Source organism: Canis lupus, chromosome 26 (genome assembly GCF_011100685.1).
Source record: "Canis lupus familiaris isolate Mischka breed German Shepherd chromosome 26, alternate assembly UU_Cfam_GSD_1.0, whole genome shotgun sequence".
Classification (NCBI taxonomy): domain Eukaryota; kingdom Metazoa; phylum Chordata; class Mammalia; order Carnivora; family Canidae; genus Canis; species Canis lupus.
This window is the reverse complement of record NC_049247.1, coordinates 29,899,308-29,925,878: the sequence shown is the minus strand read 5'-3', so window position 1 is coordinate 29,925,878 and position 26,571 is coordinate 29,899,308. Positions and strand designations below refer to the sequence as shown.

Below are 26,571 nucleotides of genomic sequence, written 5' to 3'. Positions count from 1 at the left end.
TTTATTTATTTGACACAGAGAGAGTGAGCGAGCACAAACAGGGGAGCAGCAGGCTCTCCACTGAGCCAAGGTGTCCGATGCAGGGTTTGATTCCAGGACCCTGGGATCATGCCCTGAGCCAAAGACAGACGTTTAACAAACTGAGCCACCCAGGTGCCCCGAGGAGCTCTTTTCTAATGGCAGGATGGAACAAGGGACACTTGCAAGCAAGTCTTCCTCCAGCTTCTGGTTGGTGGCCCAAACACCAACCCATGTTGATACCTTAATCAAACATTTAGAGGCAATCCAGGTTTAATCATTGCCTGTTTTTATTTGAAATTCTTGATGTAAAATTATTTTCAAGGAACAAAAGAGATTAAATTAACATGTCAAAAGATCTCACATTATAGAAAATGATCTGAGACCAAATTAATGCTAATAAAAAAGGCCAGCATAACCTTGGATAATTTAATACATTAAACCTGGGAGTGGGGGTAGGGAAGGAGAAAAGAGAAATGTATCTTTAGCACTTATTTTTTCTAATATTCATATTTGTGCTTCATCATGTTTACTGTAGATTAAGAAGCTAATTATTTCCATATAAAATCAAAATACAAGATGAAATGTATTCAGATCAGGAATCCACCTTCTGAAGAATGGTTCTTTTGGAAAAGAAAATTAATATGTAAAATAAAAATAGAAACAGCCTTCCATCTACACTTAAACGGCAGCCAGAGTAATGGGATAACTACTATTTATAGAGCACATATCTATTTAAGCCACTTTTTTCTAGGCCAGAGGCAACGCTCTAAGGCATTGACCTGGAAAAACAAAGGATAAGTGAAAAAAAGAGAAACCTCAAGTTAAAGTAATTCCATCCCCTCTGTTGGTTTTTATCAGGAATTGGGGAACTCTGCTTTGGCTAAGGCAGTGGGAATACCCCTCAAGGGCTGAAAGCGAGAAGGGGCAAGGAGGAGGTTGCCTGTGGGACCTCAGAGTGAGATTTCTCCTTCCCAAAATCAACCACTAGGTCTGACTGTTCCGACTTCCAGGTCACACTCGGTAATTCTTAGGTAACTCTAAACAAAACCTAAAATGACAGCATCCTCTGCAACAGTCTCATCCCCATCAGAGCCAGTAACTAAAAGCCATTATGTTGCAATTGATTATTTTATTTTCCAGTCAACCAAGAGTCCCAACTTATGGCTTTCTTCCCTTTTTACGCAACGACTGTCCTTCTCCAGAGAAAGCGACGAATCTGCCTCCAGCTTCATCCTGAGTGTGAAGATAAAATACTATTTTCAGAAACTCCTTGGAGCCTTAGAGTAAATGCTTGATTCTGTTGACTCAAGTGCCAGCCACCCATTTCCCTTACTTCCACATTATTCATAATAAGAAATGGCCTTGAAATAGAAATCAGAATCTATTGAATCGAGAAACGAAACCAGAGAATCACAACTATGCCTCTACCAACAGCTTTTATTCTCAGGTTGAATGTACATCCTTTTGCAGAAGCATTACGTTTTCAAAATGTAAAAAAATATAAAATACACCCCCCCCCACCCAAAAGAAAAATATCTGTAACTCTACCACCCAAGAAGACTTCCGGCCAATTCTCATGCTTCCCAAGCCTCTAGTTGATGAATTTCTCTGCTAAGATACTCCAAAGGCTACAGAGAATTCTGGCAGTTTTCCACCATTGGATGTTACTTCCTTTTTTTTTTTTTTTTTTTTTAAGATTTTACCTATTTATTCATGAGAGAGACACAGAGAGAGGCAGAGGGAGAAGCAGGCTCCACGCAGGGAGCCCTATGTGGGACTCGATCCCGGGACTCCAGGATCACGCCCTGGGCTGAAGGCGGCGCTAAACTGCTGAGCCACCCAGGCTGCCCTGGATGTTACTTCTAAGTTTGTGGTATATTAAGCTGCTGTGGCAGCTTAATGTTTTTGCACACAACTCTTGATTTTTTTTCTTAGAAGTGTTATTCTTTCGTAAAAGGATTGCATTTTAAGTAAGTAAATAAATAAGTAAATTTAGAATCGCACATATTTTTAAGGCTTTTAATATTACGGTCACTAACCAGCCCTGAGAACCATCCTAACGAGCTATTTTGTCACCACAGCAAGTGTCTTTACTGAGCTTGTAATGCTAGTCAGTTGGAGGCATTCTCCATGGAAGAGGAGGATTTCACATTCCCTGATACGTACCCCTGCACCTGCCTCTCCCCTCCCCCCCTGGAAAAGGGCATCACTGGCGGGGCTGTACAGGGCTTATGTGGTGGCAACCGTGTATGTTTGAGTCATAGCTGAGCGGCTCAGTCTTCCTTTCCTGCAGGGCCTTCTGTTTGTTGTGATGGCCCGGTGTCTGGTTTCTCTCTTCTGAACACCTTCAATGACAGCAGGCACCCTGCTGGTTCTGTCTGCTTGAAGGGGTTTCTCCTTGGGGTCTTAGGCTGCCCCGCCTCACTGGCCATCGTCTTGGTGCTGCGAATGGCTTCAGGGCTCCCTGTTTTCTGGATCCAAGGCTTTCTTATTTCTACTTTATCCCCTCGTTTTAGTTGGGTACACTCTCCAAATGCTTCCTGAGAAAGGCTGCTTGAAGAGTATCTTTTTGTGAGATCCTACATGTCTGAAAATAGCTTCTTCCACTCACATGTTTCCCTGACAGGTTGACTGGTGTTAGCATGCTAGGGCTTCCCTAACAAAACACCACAGACTGGGAGGCTTAAAAAACAGATGTTTGGTTTCTCATAGTTCTGGAAACTAGAAGCCCAAGATCAAGGTTCTGACAGTTTTGGTTTCTTCTGAGGCCTTCCTTGGCTTGCAGACTGCTGCCTTCTTGTGGTATTCTCACACGGTCTCTCCTCTGTACATCCAACTTTCCTCTTAGAAGAAGAGTCAGACTGGATTAGGGGTACCCTACTGGCCTCATTTTAACAGAATCACCTCTGTAAAGGCCTGGTCTCAAGATACCTGAGGTGCTGGGCGTTAGAGCTTCAAAACAGGATTTGGGGGAACACAATTCAGCCCATAAGAGCTGGGTGCAGAATTTTTTGGGTTTCCTCTCAGAATTTTGGAGACGCTACTGCGTCATCTCCTAGCTTCCTGTGTCCTGCACTAAAATGATGCCATTCTTAATCTGTGGTACAACCTCTTTTCTCCTTCTGGAAGCTTTAGGATCTTTTCTTTGCTTGATAGGGGGCTATTTTCATTCATGGTGCTGGACACTCAGGGGTCCTCTTAGCCGCAAACTCTGGCCCTTCCATTTGTGGAAATTATTTCCTTGATGGTTCCTGATCCTTTGGTTTCTCTCATCTCTTTTCACAACTCTTCAGAAAGTAGAAACTTTCTGACTGCAGTCTCCACACTGGGGTGAGCTGGCTGGGACATTCCCCAGGGCTTGTCAGACTGTCCACAGAAAGCTCCTCCAACTGCAATGAGCAACCCTGGCAGGGAGTGTGAGGGAGCTAAGCAAGGGAAGGACACCAAGGGTGACAATGTTCAGGATGCAAACTGTCACTCATTCTTTTAGTTCAGTTCTGCTATCCACTGGGCTGATGGCCCCGGTCTAGGGATCTGCTGTGATGCTTCTTTCAGAAGATGAGCCTCCAGCCTTCTCCTAGGGTCAGGCAGGTGAAGCCCTAGCAGGGAGGAGGGGTGGCTGCTGTGGTTCTAAGTTCCTTGTGACACACATTCCATCTTTAGCCCCCCATTTCCAGAGGTGCCTTTCAGAGCTCTACTATCTACACCAATTGCCTCCCGGCTTTCCCCACAGGAAGCTCAGGATGCAGCTTCCCATGGCCTGTGAGGTCAGTTACCACTCATCCTCCTGTTCTTGGGCTTTCAAAATTCTGTAGCAGTTGCCTCCTCTTCTCGTCAATGTCCTTATTACCTTATTATCCTCCTGCCACAGCTTTAGTAGGGGTTCAGGATGGGGTAGAGCTAAGCATGTGCCTTCGATCCCATCGTTAGCCATGCATTTCTTCTTGAGTACTTATGAATTAAACAGCTCCAGCTGTGCCTGCCAGCCTCCCTTCCTTTTCCCACATCTCCAACAGGCAGGTCACAAGTCAGCCTGGAGGAAGCCCCCGGCTAAGGCCTCTAGGCCCGAGGCAGCAAGCCCCAGGCTGTAGCTGGCAAAGGACTGGAAAGGCACTCACAGAGGAGTCAGAGGCTGAGGTCTCACAGGACCACACTTGTTCCTCTGAGCCTGGAAGTTCCCCAACACTGTGTTAGTTGGAGGAACATTAAGGCCACGGTGGACTGTAAAGGGGTAGGAAAGGTGTAGACAGTGTTCTGGCCTCTATCCCCAACCACCCCACAGGTAGAGGGGAAGAGGCTGCTTGATGGCCCTGCAGTCAGGAGCTAGCCAGTGACTGATCCTATCTAGCAGCCCATCCTGAATGGGCTCACAGATCATCTGCCCTCTAGCCTACTCTAGATCCTTAAGAGACTGACCATCTGAAAAAAGGAACCAGGAGAGTGATGGGTGTAAAAGTGTTGGAGTTCTAGAAATACACAGCACAATGGCCATGGCTGCGAGGTGGGGTGGACCATCTGCAGTAGGGTGTGCTGGGTTTTCTGAGCCGGTTTCTAACACTGGGAAGAAATACCTGCAAAGTAGAAACCTACCCTTTGCCAACAATCTGTCCCCACCTGCAGCCCTCCCTTCCTGTTACAGGGGCACTCCTGGGCCAGAGGAGGCTGTTCCCCTCAGGTCTCAGTGGAGGCCATTTCTAGAGTGGGTGGCACAGAGGCAGGAGCTTGCTCCTGTGCTCTGGATGCTCTCACCTCTGCGCTCACATCTGTAAAAATGCAGATGCAGATGATCAGAGCAGCCACCTCAAGGGACCGTGCTGGGGATTAAATTAATTAAATATAAAGCACCAATATGAAGCCTGACACTTGGGTCAGGGCTCTGTGAGCTGGTATGGCACTGGTCACTACTACCAGGTGACACTAGAGCTGTGGACTGCATACACAGGACAATCAAGGTACCAGGGAGAGGAGGGCCCCAGGCATGGGGAAAAATGTAACATAAAAAGCCTCATTCAGAATAGAAAGAACTTTCCAGTCATCACTAACAAAACTTCTCATTACCAGTGAAATAAACTCACCTCTTCAACTTTTTTGACCAGGGGACGTGAATTTCTGATGAAAGTTATCTTACCAAGTTTAAATTCATAGTTGGGAATTCCTCTGTGAAAGAGAGAAAGAAAGAAGAATGTTAGTTGCAGGATAAAGACATTAAAATTTGCTCCTGCCAATCAAGAGAAAGGCAAGCAAAGAGACAAGTGTGGTCCTGGTGACTCACTCTGGGGTTTACCGCTGTACCCACTCTGGCCTCGAGCCAGCCCTCTGGCGCTCCCCAGGAACCTTCCTGAAGTAACCAGAAGGCAACTGGAGCAGAGGCCTGTTGACCTAGTGCCTGGCCTGCAGTGAGAGGCCATCTGGAGGCTTGAGGGGCCCTCACCATCTCTGTCCTGTAGCCTCATAGACCCTGTAGGGGCCACCTTCTCACTAAACTCCTTACACTCTCTTAAGAGTCTGGGTAAAAACCACACTTGCAGTGTTCTCCCTCTGCTCTAACACACAGCAGACAGGTGACATATCTCATCCCTACCACGTCCATGACAGTCATCAGAGCAAGAAACCTCCTCTGACAGTCCCTAAGCCAAATGGTAAAAACACTTTTTTTTTTTTTTTTTTTTAATTTATGATAGTCACACACAGAGAGAGAAAGAGAACGGCAGAGACACAGGCAGAGGGAGAAGCAGGCTCCATGCACCGGGAGCCCGACGTGGGATTTGATCCCGTGTCTCCAGGATCGCGCCCTGGGCCAAAGACAGGCGCTAAGCCACTGCGCCACCCAGGGATCCCTAAATGGTAAAAACACATTAAGGCAGCTCCTGCCTCCTGTCTGAGGGAAGTCTACATAATGGGGTCTTGATCAATTATCAGAAGTCACAAAATAGAAAAAGAGATTACTAAACAGGAACCAGAAAGATGTGAAACAGGAGGGCAAGCTGATTAGGGAGCACCTGGGGGCAGGCGGAGGCTGAGGAGGAGGGACAGAGTGAGGCTAGATTGCAGTGGGAGAGGCCTGGCGGATGAGGCAGGGCACCAGTATCCTTCCCTCACCAACGTGCACCGGGAAATGCCTGCTCTGGTGGCCCAGGAGAGCAGGCAGGGTGCCATCCATTCCACACGCCAGCCTCCCTGGTCCAGACTTCGTCTCCAGAGCTCGAGTGAGGTGGTCCCACCCCAGGAATCTGGCAGAGAGCCTTCCTGGAGGAGGACAAAGCATCACAGGGGAAGCAGAGCCAGAGCAGACCTACCTTTTAATGTCTCCAGGCTTGATTGGGGAGGGGCTGGGCTCTACACCTTTCTTCTTCCCGTCCAATCTATTCCCGGAGCCGGAGAAGGCCTAGACGAGCGAGCAGGAGAGTGCGCAAGAGCTTAGCGAGCATACATGTGCCCTGTGCCCAGACACTGCAGCCAGGATGTGTGCTGGGAGGTGTAGTCCAGACCCCTTAAGGACTGAAACCTTCACTTCCTGACAGACAAGAACTTTCCACCCGGCCTCTCAGGGGACTGATGTGAGATGAAAGGAACCTCCTGGCCCAAGCACAGCCACCTTACAAGGACAGCCAGTAGTTAAAGGACAGATTCAAAGTTTTGGCTCCAGCCTCTGCAGGACCACCCAGCTCAGGGTCCAGGGGCAGGCTAAGGCCTCTGTTGCAACTGCCCCACAGCTCAGCTCCACTTTCTAGTCATGATTCCTCTGCTGCCTCCCAGCTCCCCGATGCCAGCGCACTAGCCATCTCTACCTGCTTCCCAGGGAGTCTGGCTGGCCGCGGTGCTGGGAGGTCATGTTCTCAGACAATAAAGCAAATGGGGTCACATCTAGTGAATTGAAGAGAAGCATATACATGTGTCCTACTTGGTGGGTTAGAAATTTTCAAAAGGAGAAGAAAAATCAGGGCCTGCCTTTAGGATTCCAGGACAAAGTGAATGTAAAAGGCTGTGTAACTGAGAGTGCCAGATATGTGCATGCACAGAAACCCAAAGGTCCAATCTCTGCAGAGGTCCCCAGATGGCACGGCAGGAGCATAGAAAGTAAAACGTGTGGCCTGGTACTCACACGGAAGCCCAGCTCTCCAGCATAGCCGCTGTGGTCAGCTTCACCCTCCTGATGGGAGCACAAAAACAGGTGATGAGCCTCTCATTGCTACTGCTATCCCTGCACCCCCAACAGCTGGGACACACTATTCCCCAGGAGCAGGACATGTGACCATGTCAGCACCAGCAGAAGCCAAACTCAAGTTGGCTGCTGGGACCCACCGAGGACGCCCTCCCAGAGGCCCCGTTACTGAAGGGGGCAAACAGTGCTGGGGCTGGGGAGGGTCGCTGGGCAGAACTTACAGCGGACTCCTCATGCTGGACTTGTCTCTCAGGCTCCTTATAGCCCAGTGGGGCATCGAAGTCCACCTTTGGTCCCGAGATGAAAAGAATAATTTTGAGATACGGTGACACTTAGGCTTCCTTAGCTTTTGTTTTTAATTGAGACAACGGCAGGGTCATATGTGGTTGTTAAAAGATGCAACAGAAAGCTGCCCCTATATACTCTGCCCAATTTTCCCAATGGTAACGTTTTATAAAATCACAGAGTATCACCACCAAGATAAGCAGCAGCTGCACCATCCGGCCCTCCTATTCAGATTTCCCAGTTAAGTTCTCCCAATTTTATCATGAGTATTGGTCATTGTCCACCCTCAGTCGAAGTACTAGGCTGTTCCAACCTCCCAGGGACCTCTCTGAGTTGTCCTGTTATAACCACACGTGCCTCTCTCCTGGCCTTCTCCTAACTCCTGGCAACCACCAACCCGTCTTCCATTTCTAAAGCCTCGCCGATTTCAAGGATGTAATACAAATGGAACCAGAGAGAATATAACCTTTTGGGACTGGCCTCTCTTGCTCAGAAGCATTCCCTGGAGACCCACCAGGCTGTTGTATGTACCAACCAGTAGTTTCTTCCTATACAGCTGAATAAGCTTCCTTAACTTTCCAGAATATCCATGCTGCTGGTGAGTGCAGCCACCTCTCTTGGCTGGAGATGTGTCACCAGGTCAACAACCTCCTCGCAGGCGTTCTGGCATCAACTTCCTTCTCTCTCACCCAAACAGTCCCCGGGGCTGCATGACACCCTCATGGGGCACTGGCCTGCAGGGTTCATCAACTGCCCATCTTCCCGTGACCCAAGTGCACTGTAAGCATCGAAGGTACTCACGTTCATGTCACACTCAATGATGGATACGGCCTTGTCAGGCTTGGTCTCCATCACCCGCAGTTCATAGATCTGTGGGAAAACAACAAAAATCAGTAGCATGGTTTTGTGGCAGCATGGGGGGGGGGGGGGGAGGTTGTCATCATTCATGTTACTGCAGCTCCCTACCTAGCTCCTGCAGACACACTGTTCACCGCCGTGACACCATCCCCCTGCTGCACATATTGCTGTGACAAGGGGGCTGCCTTTGTGGGAGGTAGGGGGGTGGGAGGCTGCTTTGATGCCTGTCCATCACTCAGCAGAGGCTGTTCCCTCTATGTGGTTAACATCACACAGGGTAGCTATGTATCACATTGCAAAAAAAACACAACCTTTATTCCAGGAAGTTCACTTCTAGGAATTTATTCCTTTTATTTTTTTAAAAAAAGATTTTATTGGTTTATTCATGAGAGACAGACAGGCAGAGGGAGAAGCAGGCTCCATGCAGGGAGCCCGATGTGGGACTTGACCTGGGACTCCAGGATCATGCCCTGGGCCAAAGGCAGGCGCTAAACCACTGAGCCACCCAGGTGTCCCTCTAGGAATTTATAAGTAAATAATTAGCTAAACACCTAAGAGAAAATCCTAAGAAGGCTTGCTCCAACACTGCTAATAGCACATGCTCAAAATAACTATCAATAGATATTTGTTCACATGTAAAAAAAAAAAAAAAATTACAGAAACTAGTGGAATACTACTCAGCCAATAGGAAAGTAAGTTAAAAAAAACCAGTTATATTGCTGTGTGTCTAAGATAATCCCAAATATGTAACAAACATAAAAAAGTCCAGAAGGCTGGGACGCCTGGGTGGCGTTCTAGAATACTGCTTATTCCTTAAGACCCTCCTTCTGAAATTCCATTGGTAAATAAACTCTCTTAATTTCGTTTATTAGAAAATATTTTGATTTTGCCTTCATTCTTTAAGGATGAAGATGGCTTTGGTGAGTTACTGTCAACCTTTGAAGATACAGTTGATCCTTGAACAACATGGACTTGAACTGTGCTGGTCCACCCACACAGGGATTTTTTTTTCCAGTCTAGTACCTTAAATGTATTCTCTCTTGCTTGTGACTCTTAGTAACATTTTTTCTCCAGTTTACTGTACTGTAACAGCATAGTATATGACACATATAATATACACTATGTGTTCACTGGCTGGTGGTAAGGCTCTAGGTCAATAGTAGGCTACTGGTAGTGAAGTTCTGGCAAGTGAGAAGTTGTACACAGATTTTTCACTGTGTAGGACTGGGGCAACCCCAAGGGTCTACTGTATTCTGCTCTTTGGGCTATCACGGCTGCTGTTTTTTAAAGTACCTTCTCTCTGCTTACCTCTCCGTAGCTGGTATTCAGCGTCTGCAACTCATCCTGTGTGGCAGATGTATACTCCCTGGAACTGTGGGCTGAAGGCCAGCTCTAAAACAAGTTCACTTACCTTCTCTTCAAACATCACCACTCCTCCATTCTTTCTTGCTGGCATTTTCACTGAGTACGTGTACCTTTCTCAGGATACCCCTATCTCCCCCATGCTCTTGGCCTTGATTCTCTGCGTAGAATTCTAAGGCACTTCTCCAGATTTAGCTTTCATTTCATGAATTCTTTGTCAGCTGTTATTTAACTCTGTTTTTCAAATCTTTCTAGTTATTTTTGGTAGTCTTTTGTTAATTGCTAAATTTTGTGATTCCATTAAAAAAAATTGAGTATTTTATACATAATTACTTTATGCTTGCATGTGAAATGCCAATACTGATTTCCTTAAGGGCTTATTTCTGCTTTTATTGTCTCTGCTTGGATGTCTGGTGGTTTTATTATGAGTTCTTGTTTGCTTGTTCCATCTACAGCAATCCTGAGGGCTTAACTAAACAGGCTGCTTTTCCCAGGGAGAATTTGGGTTCCTTCTCCTGGGATGAGGACAACATCCACCTCTGGGTCTATTTAAGCCCCTTTAAGGGTCTCACTTTAATGTGGAAGACTCCAGTTCAGGTCTCCCGCTAAAGCACTGACATGGTCATTTGCACTCAGGACTATCCTGTGAGATATTCTCAAAAAACTTCTATGTTTTTATTAGCAAGACCAACAATGCAGTCATAATCTAGACTTTATCCTAAAATTAATTGGGCTTTATCAGAAGAGCTCTTTAGAGTATCTAGCCTTCCATACCTCCAAAAGTAGAAGTCCAAACATGCATTTCAATTCTATGTATATTCTATGTAGCTTACCTTCTAGTGCAGAAGTTTCAATATTGTCTTTTATTGTAAATTTGGGTTATATTCAGCATTATTACCTTAATGTTAAGAACACTAACACTGGGCAACCCGGGTGGCTCAGTGGTTTAGTGTTTTGCCTTCATCCCAGGGCCTGATCCTGGAGACCCGGGATCGAGTCTCACGTCAGGCTCCCTGCATGGAGCCTGCTTCTCCCTCTGCCTGTATCTCTGCCTCTCTCTCTGTGTCTCTCATGAATGAATAAAATAAAAATCTTTTAAAAATTAAAAAAAAAAAAAGAACACTAACACTAAGGTGGCCCATAATGAATTATGAAAGCTTCAAGTATTCAGTTAAGGTGGAGAGTATCTAAAATGTTCCTCACAAAAATAAAAGGAATGAGATTACTTCTTAGTTTATGAAAAAATATAAAGGTGTGATTCAAAACCCACAAAATTGAAAAATAAGGACTCTCAGTAACAAATGCCTCAAATACAAGGAAACTCAAGACAACACACTGGATCCCTACATTGTCATGGAGGAAGCGACTGGCTGAACCACAGGCACCTATTTTCAGTTGTGAGGGCCCAAGCCTCTGACGGGACGAGAGAGTATGACGGAACAGAGAGCTGGCCTCAGGGAAAGCCAGGCAGGAGCTGTAGTCACCCCAGAGCACCAGGAGGTCTGCCCTGGCAGCAAGCAGCTCCAGGACAGTCAACATCCACTGTCACCATAGACGAGGGATCCACACTTGCCATGCTCAATGCCCGTGGCAGGATGGGTTATGAGCAGGCTTACCAACTATTAAATCTTTTCCCAGTTTGTTAACCACGAATAATGGGGAGGTGGATAATGTCTTGAACTTTGTGTCACTTATACACGAGATAAATGAGAAATGGAAGGATGAAAGCTGGCATTTCACTTTACGGCTAAATTGTCTAGGTCCAAACAGTTGGGAAGCACGGAATCATGGATAAGCATATGTGATGTTTGGACCCAAAAGACTTATGTACCAGAGGAACTACTGAGGGAAAACCAAAGCTGCAGGAAACAGGGGAAGAGGACGTGTGCTCCCATGAGAAGGAGAAGTGACTTCAGGTGACACTGTCCTCAGCCAGAGCCAGGCTCTGCTTCCCCTGTGCCCCACAGCACTTGGAGCACATGGCAGGGCCTCTTCCTATCCAAGGGAAGGAATAAGACAAGGACAAGGACTCAGGCTGCTTTGTTTCTGCATCCCCAAAGACTAGCAAAGGGATGAGCTCAGATGATGGGTGTGGTGGAGAGCTTTCTAACGGAGGCAAAAATCAGCACCCTGGGCACCATGGGCAAAAGACATGTGATTAATGACGTTAAGCTCAGGCACCTGTAAACACCATCAATCAATTCTTGAAACAGAGCTGCTGAATGAATTACTACAAGGCTCTAAACATGAACCCACAGAGACTTAAAAGAGCAAACAGTAGGCAGCAATCATGGTAAAAGCCAGGCATACCCTGCTTAAAAAGAACCCCCATTCGGGTAGCCTGGGTGGCTCAGCAATTTAATGCCACCTTTAGCCCAGGGCGTGATCCTGGAGACCCAGGATCAAGTTCCACATCGGGCTCCCAGCATGGAGCCTGCTTCTCCCTCTGCCTGTGTCTCTGCCTCTCTCTTATGAATAAATAAATAAAATCTTTCAAAAAAAAAAAAAAAAAGAACACCCCCCCCCCCCCCCCCCCGATTCAAACCCCAGAATGGACACGGCAGGTCCTCATTAGATGTGACCTCTGCTGACTGGGCTCCAGGCCCTGCTGGCTCCATGGTGGAGACACTCACCTTCTCATTATAGTTGATGGCAATCACATCCCCTGTGGTCAGACAGGCAAAGTTTCTCAAGGCATTTTCTAACCTGCAGACACACACTGTCAAGGCAACATGGCAAAATGAGCACCTTCAATCTGAGGCGAGTTCCATGAGGGGTCTGGATTAGATGGTCACTGTCACAAAGTACACCTGGCAGACAGGTACCAGGCTGGTACTGAAGCACATGGCTTTGATACAATGGGATACTACTCAGCAGTAAGAAAGGGTGAACTACTTGCATGAGTGAATCTCACAAACACCAATGAGGGAAAGAACCCGCCAAAGTACTCCCTCGAGAAAGATAGCTCTCTGAGGGGTGGGAAGCAGTGGGAGGTCGGGCGAGGATGGCCAGGCAAGGGCACAGAGGAGCTTTTGGAAAGATGGAGATGTTTTGGTTACATGGGTGTTCACATTTGTCAACTCCTCAAACCGTGCGTCTTACTGTAAACTACACCTGAACAAATTGAACTTAACAATCCTATGGGAACGTGGAAGAAAAAAAGACCGAGAGAATCATGAATAGGCCCCCTCAAAAACCAAAGATGTTCTCTTTGACACTTTTGCTGTTTCTATCTTTTGGGTGGTAATCCAACTTTAGGGGTATATCCCAAAATAAAAACTAAAATAAAAATTGAAAAGGAAAAAGTAACCTGTAAGCTTTTTTTCTAATAGTAAATAATAATAATTTCTTAAACACTGAATAACCCAAATGCCCAGGCAAGGGAGTACGGCCTAATCACATGGAATATTTTAACCACATCGTCGTCAATTCAGAGAATTATTTTAAATAGAATGGTCAAACATGCACTGTGGCTCCAGGGAATACCAGATTGCCTCTCAGCTGCCGAAATTGACACTTTTTCTCCACAGGCTGAAGAGTTAACCATGCCTACAGAAATGGCCTCTGAGGGGCAGCCCCAGTGGCTCAGCGGTTTAGAGCCGCCTTCAGCTCAGAGCATGATCCTGGAGACCCGGGATCGAGTCCCACATCAGGCTCCTAGCGTTCTCCCTCTGCCTGTGTCTCTGCCTCTCTCTCTCTCTGTCTCTCATGAATAAATAAATAAAATCTTTAAAAAAAAAAAAAAAAAGAAATGGCCTCTGAAAACAATCTGGTAAATCTGCACCAAGACACAAGTGAAAATCCAGAGGAAGATCAGTAAGAGGTTGCAGTCACAGAGGCAGACACTCCTGGGCACTGCCAGCCAGACAAGCAGACCTTGCGACAGGATGACCTCCTGCCTACAAGATGGGAAGCATCCAACAAGTGCCATGAGCACAGCTGCCTAAAACCCCACCCTGTCCAGGGCCCAGTCACAGGGGACCCAACAGGCTCATCCACAGATACACTCTGCAAGACTCAATGCAGCTCACCCACACCCAGGACATGGCTGGTTTGCTCCTGGGTTTGGGGCGAGGACAGTGTGCAAGTAAGGAGAGTGGATGCAGCTTTTATTATTATTTTTTTAACTGTCTACCTATCTGTAATTTTCAATTGTGTTTTTTCAACCCTTTTAAAAAACAGGTGGTGTGGGGCAGCCCGGGTGGCTCAGCAGTTTAGCGCCGCCTTCAGCCCAGGGCCTGATCCTGGAGACCCGGGATCGAGTCCCACATCAGGCTCCCTGTATGGAACCTGCTTCTCCCTCTGCCTATGTCTCTGGCTCTCTCTCTGTGTCTCTTATGAATAAATAAATAAATAAAATCTTAAGAAAAAAAAAATGTTTAAAATAAATAAATAAATAAAAAACAGGTGGTGGAATGACTGCTCTATAAGATGATCCCACAAGCTAAGCTGGGGCCTTCAAGGCAGAAGTCTAGACCACAGGTCACACACAGCATGCTCCTTGCCCACACTAGTTACTCCTTAAATTATCAATACACACGTCTAGCTTATGTTCAGAGAACGTATCAAAAGCTACTAAAGTCTAAAATCTTTTCTTTCCTCTTGCTGACAGAAAATGTACTGTGTCACGTTCCCCCCTGGTTTGTGGAGTGAAAAGCGCTAACCCTGGGTAAAAGGAGAGGCTAAGGCAGGCTCACAGCTGAGCTGGGGCACCAGGGATCCACCGGGTTAGGGTCTAGAGGAAGAGCAGCCAGCCTCCTTTCACCATAGCACACTGAGTTTTGTGCCAGGTGCCCCAGTCCCTTGGGGGGAGGGTTCCACTTTGCCCTCAAGGAAGTTTCTGGAGAGCAACCAGGTGAGGCCCATCGAGCACCCAGCATGCTTATCGAGAGCCAGGGCCAGGCTAGGGCGAACATGCTGGCTGACCGCCATTATTCTCAAATCACAACTTCAATCATAAACAAATATGTGATCCCCAAAGTAGGCACATGCTCCACAAAGAGCTCGCTGTTTACAGACTGCCAGCACACCCTTCCTTTGTCCAGAAGAACGCTTCTTATCTCAAAAGGATACACTGCTTTGGGGTTGGTGATGTCCAAGAAGTCAGGGCTCTGAGGCTGGAATTTGGAGTATGTGGCCACTTGAAGGTTGACACTCTCCACCTGAACCAAGCCCCCTTCTTCCAACAGCAAATTCTGCATCATCTAAAGGAAGAAGAAGGCTACATGAGCTTCCTGGAAATCAAATGGCCAGCATGAGCATCATCTAAACATACACAGCAGGCCCAAGTCTGACATTCAGACGGCCTCTTCCTTGGGCCCCTGGAAGAGGAACCTGAGATGAGGACTTGGGGACAGGTAATTTAATTGTGATTTGATGTTAGGAGGAAGGAAAAAAGCAAGGTGGCAAACAAGTCAGACATGAAAGGAAGGAGGTCTCAGGGTGCTACCCAGGTGGCTTCAGCGGGCATTGGGTCTCTACCAGCCTCTGAAAAAACATGATCCACTGGAAGGGTCGCCTGGAAGGCATGACCACCAGTTCCAGGTCTCCTAGGGGCAGTGTTTCCCCAGGGAAGCTCACTCTTCCATACCACTGAGCTGTCCCACACCCAACTTACAAGGTCTTAGGGCAAACAGGGCTGCAACGAAGACAGGATAATCATGTCACCAAGTGGGCTCATTTCACATGGAATGGCCTTACAGCTCAGGCACAGGGGTGGTGACAAGTCCCCAGAGGTCTGCTACAGGGGGTCACAGAAAACTGGTAAGACACCCCCACATCTCTATGAAACCACTCTGTGTAGTGGACGCTGGCTGAGGAACAAGATAGAGAAAGAAAAACACAGGCCTGTGAGTACCTGGTGTGCAGGAGTCAAGATACCACAACAAGGCTGACACTCAGGGGTCTGAGACAAGGAGGGCGGGCTAGAAATGAAAAACCTTGCACGTCTTGGAATGGTTTTTTTGTCTTATTTTAGAGTTTCTTTCTTTTTTCCTTTAAGATTTTATTTATTTGGGAGAGAGCACCCATGTAAGTATAAACGGGGCGGGGGGGGGGGGGGGGGAGGGAGAGGAAGCAGAATGCATACTGAACATGGAGCCCGACACAGGGCTTGATCTCATGACCCTGACATCAAGACCTGAGCCAAAATCAAGAGTCAGCCACTTAACTGAGCCACCAAGGGACCCCTTAGAGTTTCTTTTTTTAATTTTTACTTATTGTATATTTTTTTTATTGGAGCTCGATTTGCCAACATATAGTTTCTTAAAGAGAACTTCAAACATATAAAAGCAGAGAGAAGGGTAGCCCGGGTGGCTCAGTGGTTTAGCACCGCTTTCAGCCTGGGGCATGATCTTGGAGTCCTGGGATGGAGTCCCACATGGGGCTCCCTGCATGGAGCCTGCTTTTCCCTCTGCTTGTGTCTCTGCCTCTGTCTCTCTCTGTGTCTCTTATGAATAAAGAAATAAAATCTTGGGGATCCCTGGGTGGCTCAGTGGTTTGGCGCCTGCCTTTGGCCCAGGGCGCGATCCTGGAGCCTCGGGATCAAGTCCCGCGTCAGGCTCCCGGCATGGAGCCTGCTTCTCCCTCCTCCTGTGTCTCTGCCTCTCTTTCTCTCTCTATATCTATCATGAATAAATAAATAAATAAATCTTTAAAAAAAAAGAAATAAAATCTTTAAAATAAAATAAATTTTAAAAAAAGCAGAGAGAACCAGGGACAGCTGGTGGGCTCAGTTGATAGGGCATGTGACTTAATCTTGAGGTTCTAAGCTAGAGCCCCATGTTGCGTACAGACTACTAAAAACAAAAAAACAAAAAGAAGAACTGCATGAGCAAGCGTCTACACACCCAATCCTGGTTCAACAGTGACCAGGTTACAGCTGACCTCGGCTCCTCAGTCACTGCTCCCCACTCCCTGGCCCCATCCCACACCAAGTCAGTCCCAGGTGTCACATCCTTCTGAGAACACTTCACCCAGATGGCACTGCCAACAGCAGTGCTGCCCACAGAGGCTCCACGGAGGCAATTAGTTATGAGGTGACTCTAAGAGTCCACAGACAGGATGCTGGTAAGAAAGAAGGCCATGGCCAAAGTGGGCAGAGGTCATGAGTGAAGCTGCAGGGTGAGCAGGGACCTGCAGAGGTCCTGACACACTCTCGTTGAAGGGTGCTCATCAGGCTGGGGTGGTCACTCCACCAGATGCTACAGGCAGGCTGACAAACTTGGTAACTGGATGCTCGGTGACCCTGGAGAAGGACGCTTTCACGGAAAGTGCTCTAAGCCTGGAAGTCAGCCTCCTGCAGCCCAAGCTCACATTCCTTTAGCAAACTAGCAGGTAAAAACTGATGGCTGGAGGAAGGACACAGCTCACTGGCAGCTCAAGGAGAAAGGGCACAAGCCCAGGTCACCTTCTTGTGGCAGGCTCAGACATGACTTGTGGAGAGAAACAGCTGGTGGACGGCAGTGAGGAGGCCTGCTCCAGGTCTGGCCCTTCCTTGTGTGCACGAGCCCCTGCAGGCCAGTACTGGCCATGGAGCATAGGTAGTATGACGGGGACCCTGCAGGAGGCATCCACACACTCCCAGTGGTCCTGGGCAGGGATCTTGATCGAGGCCAGCAGATGAGGCCTCAGGTGCTAAGAGAAAGGCCAGCATCTGTTCTAGGCTGACTTACCCTGAAGAAGCCTGAGAGCTCCAAGTGGGATGGAGCCCACCAAGGAGCTAACAGAAGGCACCTGCTCACATATCCACTGCGGGTGGAAAGATCCTTAGGCCGGCTCTGCAGCACCAGCTGGGAAAGCCCAGGCAACCACCTACTCTAGCCAAGAGCTGCAAGGCCAGCTCAGAAAGAGGCAGGGCCATGCTATCTAAGAAGCTTCCCAGGGGATAACTATTTCTCAGCAAAAGGGATACAATTAGTTTTCTGATCCAAAATGGTCTGAGAGTCTGGACAAGAGGCCCCCCAAACTCTATGTCTATGGGCTGGAGAGTGCACTTTTAAGGTACAGTTCTTTCCAGTGTTACTACCTCATAAAGGTCACAGAGGGGCTCTGAGGATCCAGAATAGCCCTGGGAAACTGTCAGTGCCCCACCATTCAGCCACCCACAGCACTCTATCTGATGAGTGTAGGACAAGGCCTCAGTCCCATGAAGGGCACCTGTAAACCCACAGGACAATAAGGCAGTGAGCAGCAAGTGCTGGGGAGGGCAAGTGAGCAGGGAAGCAAGTTGAGTCTGGGCTTTGTGGCATGAGTAAGAGCTCCCTGGGGGACTGGGGCTGGAAAACAACACAGGACAGGATAGGCAGCAAGTGAGATGGGTGTGCAAGATTCCTGTGGGGAAGAGGCTGGCAGAGGCTAGCACTCAGGAAGGACCCAGGCTCAAGAGAAAGTCTGAAGGCAAAAAGAGAGGCTTTGTTTCCTTAGCAAGGAAATGATGTGCTCTGGAAAGACTCAGTTACAGAGAAGTATCTAAGCGCATGCACATGCACACACACAACAGAACTGGGGAAAAATTAGTAGAAGCGGGGAGTACATGTGTTAAAATCTAAAATCCTGTACTCAGTCCACTTCAAAAATATTCCTGCTTTACTATTTTCATGAAAGCCTTACCCAGGAGATAGTAGGTAAACAGCAAGGCTGTGGTTTCTGGGCTATGAGCTGATCATCTTTCAAGAAATAGCCGTGCCCCAGCCCGCAGAGCCTTGTTCTGAATCCCCTCCTTGTAGCCATCATACATGCTGGGAGCTGCCCTCCTACAGAACCCCAATCCTGAGACAGGCCACAGACTCTCAGAGACTGGCACGGCCCCACTCACCCAGTGTGGGAGGTAGCAGATGCCCTCATCGGCCACAAACTCTAGCACACCACAGTGCGTCATGCGGTCCGAGTTCTTGTTGGTCAGTTTGAACAGCATGGGGTAGGTAATGTTGAGTCGGCCTAAAAAGAAGAAAGAGGATGAGAGGCACAGCTACTGTGAAGGGGAAGTTCTATTTCCCAAATGCATTCCTCTGAAAATCAGCCTCCCTGGATGTCCACTGTGGCTCCACATAGTCTTGCTCCCCAGAGCCGAGACTCAGACCCACGAGGCGCTTAGGCCTCTGGGTGCCTGCCCACCCCCAACCCTGTGCACATCACTTGGCCCCGAGCTCAGGAATGTTTGGTGACCCAGGGACACAGTACCAGCTTACACTCGAGGTTTTCTGAAATTCCAATGTAAAAAAATGGCAAGTCACTAACAAATAAATGAGTTAATGTAATTGCCAACCATGTGCCGGACAAAATCCCCACCTGCAGGTTTCTAGTTAGAAAGGTGGGAAAGAAACACGTGCACCGAGATGCTGCAGTGCTATGGGCAAGATGGTGTGGGGGAGGCAGCATGCCGACAGAACACCGTGTGGGTCCTGGGCAAGACTGCCAGGGAGGGATGGCCAAAGAGGAGGCAGCCCGAACAAAGGCATGGAGGCATGGGGAGCCCAGCCAGTCTGGGAATGGCTGCTCATCGTTTAAGACTGAGAACAAGGGTGTGAGTGTAGTCGGGAGGAGAGGCAGGGCCAGACACCACACAGTGGGGGAGCATTCAGCAATGCGGGCTCTCTGCAAGGTCATGACACAGCATATCCCCTTGCGCTAGTGGTCCTGAGATGAGGCTGCAGGGACAGCAGGAGGCAGGCAAACGGTACTACAGGCAGGCTGACCCAGGAGGGCAGGAGGGGCAGGCAATGTGGAACAGGAGGACCTAAGAGAGTCGGGGACCTGGGAGAGGGGTCTGGGACAGACTGATGCAGACAAGTTTGCCATGTTTCGGCTCTCACTTACTATTTCGAGACCAGTGAGGTAAAGACTATTGTCACTCCTTTTATCTATGGGGCACTAACATGCCCAGTCAGCAAGAAGCCCAGAACCACGCAGCCCAGGAGCAATGACACTGGGGCTTAACCACAGAAGCCCACTTTAGCCTGTCACTTTAAGCAAACATAGCTGCAAAAACCCTGTTCAGTAGCAGAAGATACTCCTCCTGGGGTCTCTCTAAAAATTATGGTGCTGCAGATCAAGTAAGAAGCTTGGGAAGGCAGCCACAGATGGGGGAAGAGCCTCCAGAAGTGGCAGAGGCGGGTGTGGGTATCCTCCCCCATCACTAAGGGTGACCTGGATGCTGGAGTACAGTGGCCAAGGGCCCAGAGGGCAGCGCACCTCTCGGCTATGGAGTCGTGAAGGAGGATGGTGGTCAGTCAGCGTGAAGCAGGTCAGGCTCTAGCCAAGGATCCAAGATTCTTGCAGTTGGAAGAAACCCCTGTGCTCCTTAGTCTGCTGTGGTTTTCACACAGCATTTTCTGATTTAGAGAAGTGACTTGGGGCTCCTGAGCCCTCTGCACCCCCTCACCTCCTCCAAATACAGCAGTAATCCTTTTATAAATGAAGACTCTGTAAGATTTTATTTGGACAAAGTTCCTTCCACAACTTAAAAGATTTGAACACTGGGATCCCTGGGTGGCACAGCGGTTTGGCGCCTGCCTTTGGCCCGGGGCGCGATCCTGGAGACCCGGGATCGAATCCCACATCGGGCTCCCGGTGCATGGAGCCTGCTTCTCCCTCTGCCTGTGTCTCTGCCTCTCTCTCTCTCTGTGTGACTATCATAAATAAATAAAAAATTGAAAAAAAAAAAAAAAAAAAAAAGAACCTGAGACCTTGCATATACCTACTGATGGCTCAATAGCCCCAGGGAGGACTTTTAAAAAAAAAAAAAAAAAAAAAAAAAAAAGATTTGAACACTGATCTAAGTCCCACTGTCTCAATCCGAGTCTCTTCTCAGATGCTTGAACCAAGAGTCACACAGGGCACTCAGTTCCTGGGTCAGCGCAAACAGAAAGGCAGGCTCTCTGGGAGGTCTTATTTCCTCCTCTATGATGGGGCTATGAACCTGAAAGCTCTATTAACCCACTGGCTGTGCAGAGGCCAGAATTAAAGGGCCTTCACTGGGTCGTAGTCACTGCTGCTGCTTTACTTTAGCCCTGCTGGCTAAAGGCCACCTCCTGCCTTACTGGCATCACATGGACTTGGGCTATTTATGTACATACCACAGGGTACCATCTAGGGGAAGTACTCCTGTCACACAGAAGCTTTGATGGACAGGTGCGTGTGTCCCTGTTTAAACATGAGGACACGGGCAGCCTGGGTGGCTCAGCGGTTTAGCGCCACCTTCAGCCCAGGGCATGATCCTGGAGACCCAGGATCGAGTCCCACGTCGGGCTCCCTGCATGGAGCCTGCTTCTCCCTCTGTCTGTGTCTCTGCCTCTCTCTTTCTCATGAATAAATAAATAAAATCTTTAAAAAAATAAAAATAAATAAATAAAATAAATATGAGGACACTAAAGTTCAGAGGCCAAGTCACTAGTCTATAGCCAGGTGCAAAGACCAAGCTGGAATGATAGTGGACCCATACCCCTTCTCTACAGTGCTGTCCCACATGTATGAGACGCCAAGCGTGGAACTGCCCTCTGGTGGCTTCCACCATCTCCTGCCTCACATGGGAAGAATTCACACTAGAAAGACCACTGAGTCTCAAAAGCCACTGGTTATGCCTGTGGCTGGGGTCATGAGGTTCCTCATGGGATAAAGGGTTGAGAAAAGAGAAAGTATCTGATGAGAGGGGCAGCGTCTAGGGTAGAAGACAATAGCTCAATTTTTGATGTGCTTTTCAATGCAATGGGGCAGACAGAGCTAGAAATTTGTGCCTGGAGCTAAGGAAACATGTTTGGGGAGCACATGAGGAGCCCATTGTCTTCTTTAGGAGAAAACCTAGTGAACCCAGGTGATAGCATCAGGGTGATGCCTCAACAGGGTGAAAAGCAACGGTGCTCGAACTTTCTTTTAGTCCTGATAGGATCTGAATAAGGTGTATATTTGTGTGTATGTGTGTGTGTTGGGGGGGGCGGTAAAAAGGATAGAGCCCCCTTCATAGGGGAGGGACCCAGAGTGAGTACTCACTGGCCCCAGCCTAGACAGCTGGCCACTCACTGGAGCATCTGCAGGCCAAGCTCTCCAGCCTAGTACGCACCCTCCAGGGACAACTGCCAACCAGACACGGAGAAGGTTACCTATGCTTGGACATACTGAAGAGCATGTGCAAAGTTTCTGATGTCCGTATTTAAATTCCCTAGTCATGGAGAGAATACTTACTGAGTTGATCGAGGGCTGAGGGTGGCATAATTACTGTGGAAAGAATATTTAAGAAACATTAAGAAAATAAAATTAAAAAGGCAGAACAAAAACCAAAATTAAATTTCTGTCATGTCTTTAAAACATACTAAATGGAATTTGTGAAATAGCCAGAATTTCATAATGATCTTTTATGAGGAATTTTACTTGCTGTAATTCATTGTGGGGAGCCAAATGGCCATCAGCCATAAATCTAATCATAATCAGGACTCTCCCTCTCACCCCCAGTCCTCCCCTTAGCAAGTCTACGGCAAGTAAGATTTTCACTATAACTAGCTTCTGGTTACACATGCAAAACAAGGGCTACTGAAGACTATAAGTACTGTGGGCGGAGGGCAGGAAAGGTTACTATTCAAAATAAAAACGAGCACATACTCTTCCCTCCTTTCTCCACATCTGACCTGTCATTAGGCCCTGCAAGCATGGACACGGAGAAGCAGCGGTACTGCGTGGAGAAGCGGTTCTGGAAGACCCGGGGAATCGGGTGGTCGAACATGTTGAAGGAGAACTACAAGGAAGGAAAGAGATGCTGGAGTTAGAACAAAACAAAGGCACATTTCTTCCCATTGAAAGTCCACACAAGTTAGGGCAGTTAATGCTGCTGAATGTCCTCAAAGAGTAAGACACACCACTTCTAGCACCAACATCTCCATGAACCAGAACAGTCTGCCTAAAGTACTTCCTGGTAGCATGGTGAATCTCATATCTTTCTACATACCTGCCCAATCTCATCCCTCCCATCTCAATTCCACTACTTTTAGAAAGTGCAATCCTACTAAAATATACAATTGGCCCCACCACGCCTGTCATTAACCTCTTTTAGTCTCCCACCCCTCACCCAAAGCTCCAGGTCAGACCTCACACATACCTCAGGGACTGGTTACCGATGGCCCTGCAATCTCCTATGCCTGCCACACTGGGTTCCGCCAACGGAACTTTCCCTCTTTTCGTTAATTAAAAGAAACACATCTATTTATTGAGTGCCCACTATCTGCCAGGCTCTGCTCTAAGCACTAGCAAAATATTACTCTATGATGTGTGCTCACTAACAAAACAGGCACACCAGCCCTGGAGAAGCTGACATTCAAGACAAGGGAAACAAGTAAGAGAAAATGCCTGCATGTCTGGGGTTGATAAATGCTCTAAGGACAAGACAGGGTAAGGGACAGAGAGCTCCTGGGAATGCTGTTTTAAATGGGTGGTCAGGAAGGAATTCTGCACAGACCTGAATGCCAGGAGGGAGCCAGGTAAAAAACAGGGAATGGCATCCCAGGATGCAGGCAGAGTAGGCATGAGGGGTCTCTAACCCTCCCCCGGCTTCCATGACCATCCTCTCCTTGTTCCAGGAACCTTCCCTGCTTTGCCCAGGATCTGGGCTGGTGCCCCACAAAGGTGCTCTCATGTTGTTACACTGAGGTACTCCCTCATGTTAATAAGCCAAGACATGCTACCAAAAAGATTAAATACACCAGTTCTTCACACGTGGATTATGGTGAGGCTTAGAAAACACATTACAGGGCAGCCCAGGTGGCTCAGCAGTTTAGCGCCACCTTTGGCCCAGGGCATGATCCTGGAGACCCGGGATTGAGGCCGTATCGGGCTCCCTGCATGGAGCCTGCTTCTCCCTCTGTCTGTTTCTCTCTCTCTCTCTGTCTCTCATGAATAAGTAAATAAAATCTTAAAAAAAAAAAAAAAAAAAAGAAAGAAAGAAAACACATTACATAGCAATCTGGAGTCTTCTCAAAGTTACCATGACGCCCCTCCCCATATAAAACTGCACAATAGGGTATATATCCAAAAGAACTGAAGGTAGGCTCTCGAAAAGATTATTTGTCTAATGTTTGCATGTTCATAGCAGCACTACTCATAAAAGCTTAGAGTTGGAAACAATCCAAGTGTCCGTCAACAGATGAAAGGCTAAAAACATGTGGTCCACTCACACAACGGAATATTATTCGGCCTTTAAAAGAGAGGAAAATCGTATCACATACTAAAATGTGGATGAACCTTGAAGACGTTATGCCCAGGGAAATAAGTCAATCACAAAAAGACAAATACTATATGATCTCACTTTTATGAGGTCCCTAGAGTTGTCAAATTCACAGGGACAAAAAGTAAAATGTTGGTTGCTAGGAGACAGGTGAGGGGAAATGGGGGACTTGTTTAATGGGTACAGTTTCAGTTTTACAGGATGAAAAAATTCTGGACACTCAATACACAACAATGTGAATGTAGTTAACGCTACAGAATCTACCCTTAAAAATGAATAAGATGGCGAATTTGTGTTTTTTACACGTTTTAAAAAAACATCTCACAATAGACAAATATTTCTTGACTTGATTCCAAGCGTACATTAAATAGAGGGAAAGCCATCAACTGAAAAGGTCCTTTACTAAGCCATTCCAAAATTAGCAAGATGAATCTGCGGTCTTCCTAAAATATAAACACAGAATGTTCCTGCTTAAAATCTCAAATGGCTCTTCAATCCCTGGGAGCTTTAGTGTAGTAGTTTTCAAGCCTCTGTCCCCCCCTTTTAAGCAGGAACTCTTGCAGTCTTGCCAGAGGCATAACAGATGTGAAGGGAGATGTAGGGGGGGAGTGGGGGGGGGGGCTTCTCTGAGCCTTTCACTACACCGCTCCACCTAAGCCATTTTTTTTCTTTGCTTCCGTTCCTCCTTAAATAAGAAAATCGCCCCAAAGTATTTAACACCCTTAACAATTTGCCTTCAATCCACCCAGGAGCCTGACCTTGTGCCCCTCCCAGCTGCTCCCTACCCCGAGTCCTACTCTCCTTTATATTCCAAAGCCTTATCACAGTGCCTAGACCTTTCTCAACGTCTTTAAGTGGATGAACTTGAGAATGGAAACACGATTCCACAAGGACAGAAAACGGATGTCACTTTCGGATAAGACTGTAATAACCATTACTTCTTCTTCTTCTTTTTTTTTTTGCTAAAATAAACAAAGTGACACTGATTGAGGCTAGGAGACCAAGCTTTGCGGCCAGACGGATTTGGCCTCAAATTTCCAGTCCCTACTTGTCTGACCTCGAGTCAACTACCAACTTCTTTAAACCTTGGTGTTTTTCATGGTCCTGGCCTCCAAAGGTACGAGAGGGATTCAGTGAGATACGATTTAATCAGGGACTGTGGGTGTTAAAAGCTGTGAAACAAAAAAAGCACCAGCAAAATCTAGCTGCTACTGTTCTCTCTCCTGAATCGCTTCAGTGGCCAAAGGCGGCCTAACCAGAGGCACAGCCCCCCGAGGACCGCGCCGAGGCCCGGGAGCGAGGGCGGAGGGTCCCCGCCCCGGGGCCCCGACTCTGCCCCCGCGCCCCCGGCCACCCTTCAGTTACTTCGGTGTCACGGAAACCTGTTACGTGCTTAGTTAGCCCTTGGGAGACCCGTGAGCGCGCGACACCGTCGGGGGGTCTAAGTCCAACTGAGAGGAAATTGGCTGCGCGTCGGGGACCCGCGGAGACCAGCCAAGGCCGACCGTGGTCAAGGGTCCGGCTGCTGCCGGCCGAGGTGACTCGGCATCTCCGCGGCCGTCCGGTCCGCCAGCCCGCCGCCCGGCCCCGGCCCCCAGCCGCCAGCCCCTGCCAAGCCGCTCTCACCATGGTGGACACCCCTGCCTCGCAGACGCCGCTTCGCCCAGAGAACGTTTGGACCGGGGCCCGCCGACCCTCCGCTCGCAGCCGCCGCCTCCGCCGCCGCCGCTTCCGCTCCGACGCCCTGGGAGGCTCACCGGAAGTGCCCGAACTGACACCGGGGGAGGTGCGGCAGACAGGGGTGGGCGGCAAAAAGAGAAAGAGCAGGCAAAGGCGCTAGGGCCTAAAACTTTCCTGGAGTATATACTGAAATACCCCCTCCTAATTTTTTGTCTGCTCTAGAATAACTTTTATAATTATTCTAAATCACATTTTTATAGTACTCCCCTGCAGACGAATTTCGTGGGCCCACTCTCCTTGTGGACTACACTACCCAGAATGCACGTGGCCCTTCCTGCCTTTGCGGCGGCCATCGAGGAAGCTGGCGGAAGGACGCTACACATCCGCCTTCGAACTGCGCCCCGCCCTTATTAAAATCGTAAACTTATGACATCGATGCATAAGTGAATTTAATTCTTGGAGAAGTTTCTTTCCGCCCCCCCCCCCGGAGTTCCCAGTGGGAGGCAATAGGCTTCTGTTCCCAAACTAAAGATGTCCACCAAGCGGCGGATTTGTGGGTAAATGGGAGTCAGACCAGAAGTGGGCCACCGGGCTTGCGTTCCGCCTGGGGACCGCGCTCGCCTAGGAGTGAGTCTGATTTTACATGAATGGCTGAGCGCTCGTACCCGCCTCCAACAGGACCCAATCAGAAAGAGGGAAAAGCGGGGCACTGAGCAGCGATTGGTTGGATCCTGGGCCAATCGGAAGAGCCCTGGTTTGGCGGGAGTCTTGACCGCCGCGGAAGCTCTGGGAGTCTCCGCGCCAGCTGTCGGTGTCCGGCCGCCGTGGCCATGTTCGTGTCCGATTTCCGCAAGGAGTTCTACGAGGTGGTCCAGAGCCAGGTGACCCCTCCTCTTGGACCTCGTGGCCTTGTCGGGGGAGGGGGGGTAGGGATGAGGGGGAGCGGCCGTGGGAGGGCACGGGGGCCCCAGTGTTGGGGGTCTCTGCCTTCAGCTGG

General features: G+C 48.3%; 2 protein-coding genes across 4 annotated transcripts in view; one reads left to right on the top strand and one right to left on the bottom strand.

Annotated features, from left to right (window-relative positions):
- Positions 1-290: 290 nt before the first annotated feature.
- Positions 291-25,676, bottom strand: UFD1 (ubiquitin recognition factor in ER associated degradation 1). The gene is made up of 12 exons (XM_038575900.1): positions 25,521-25,676; positions 22,280-22,412; positions 21,866-21,898; positions 18,504-18,625; positions 14,762-14,892; positions 12,322-12,394; positions 8,270-8,338; positions 7,405-7,470; positions 7,124-7,171; positions 6,318-6,406; positions 5,097-5,178; positions 291-1,254 (listed from the first exon to the last, which is right to left on the bottom strand). Exons 1-12 carry the CDS (start codon positions 25,521-25,523, stop codon positions 1,180-1,182), a joined length of 924 nt encoding a protein of 307 aa, XP_038431828.1. The 5' UTR covers positions 25,524-25,676; the 3' UTR covers positions 291-1,179.
- A 434-nt stretch (positions 25,677-26,110) lies between these two features.
- Positions 26,111-26,571, top strand: part of CDC45 (cell division cycle 45) — a 32,657-nt gene continuing 32,196 nt past the window's right edge. Inside the window, exon 1 of one of the 3 annotated variants that reach the window (XM_038575899.1) lies at positions 26,111-26,455. In XM_038575899.1, the coding sequence (XP_038431827.1) occupies positions 26,405-26,455 (51 nt within the window). In that variant the 5' untranslated portion in view covers positions 26,111-26,404. The remainder of the gene's footprint in view (positions 26,456-26,571) is intronic. The other 2 variants (XM_038575898.1, XM_038575897.1) reach the window with 2 other exon arrangements.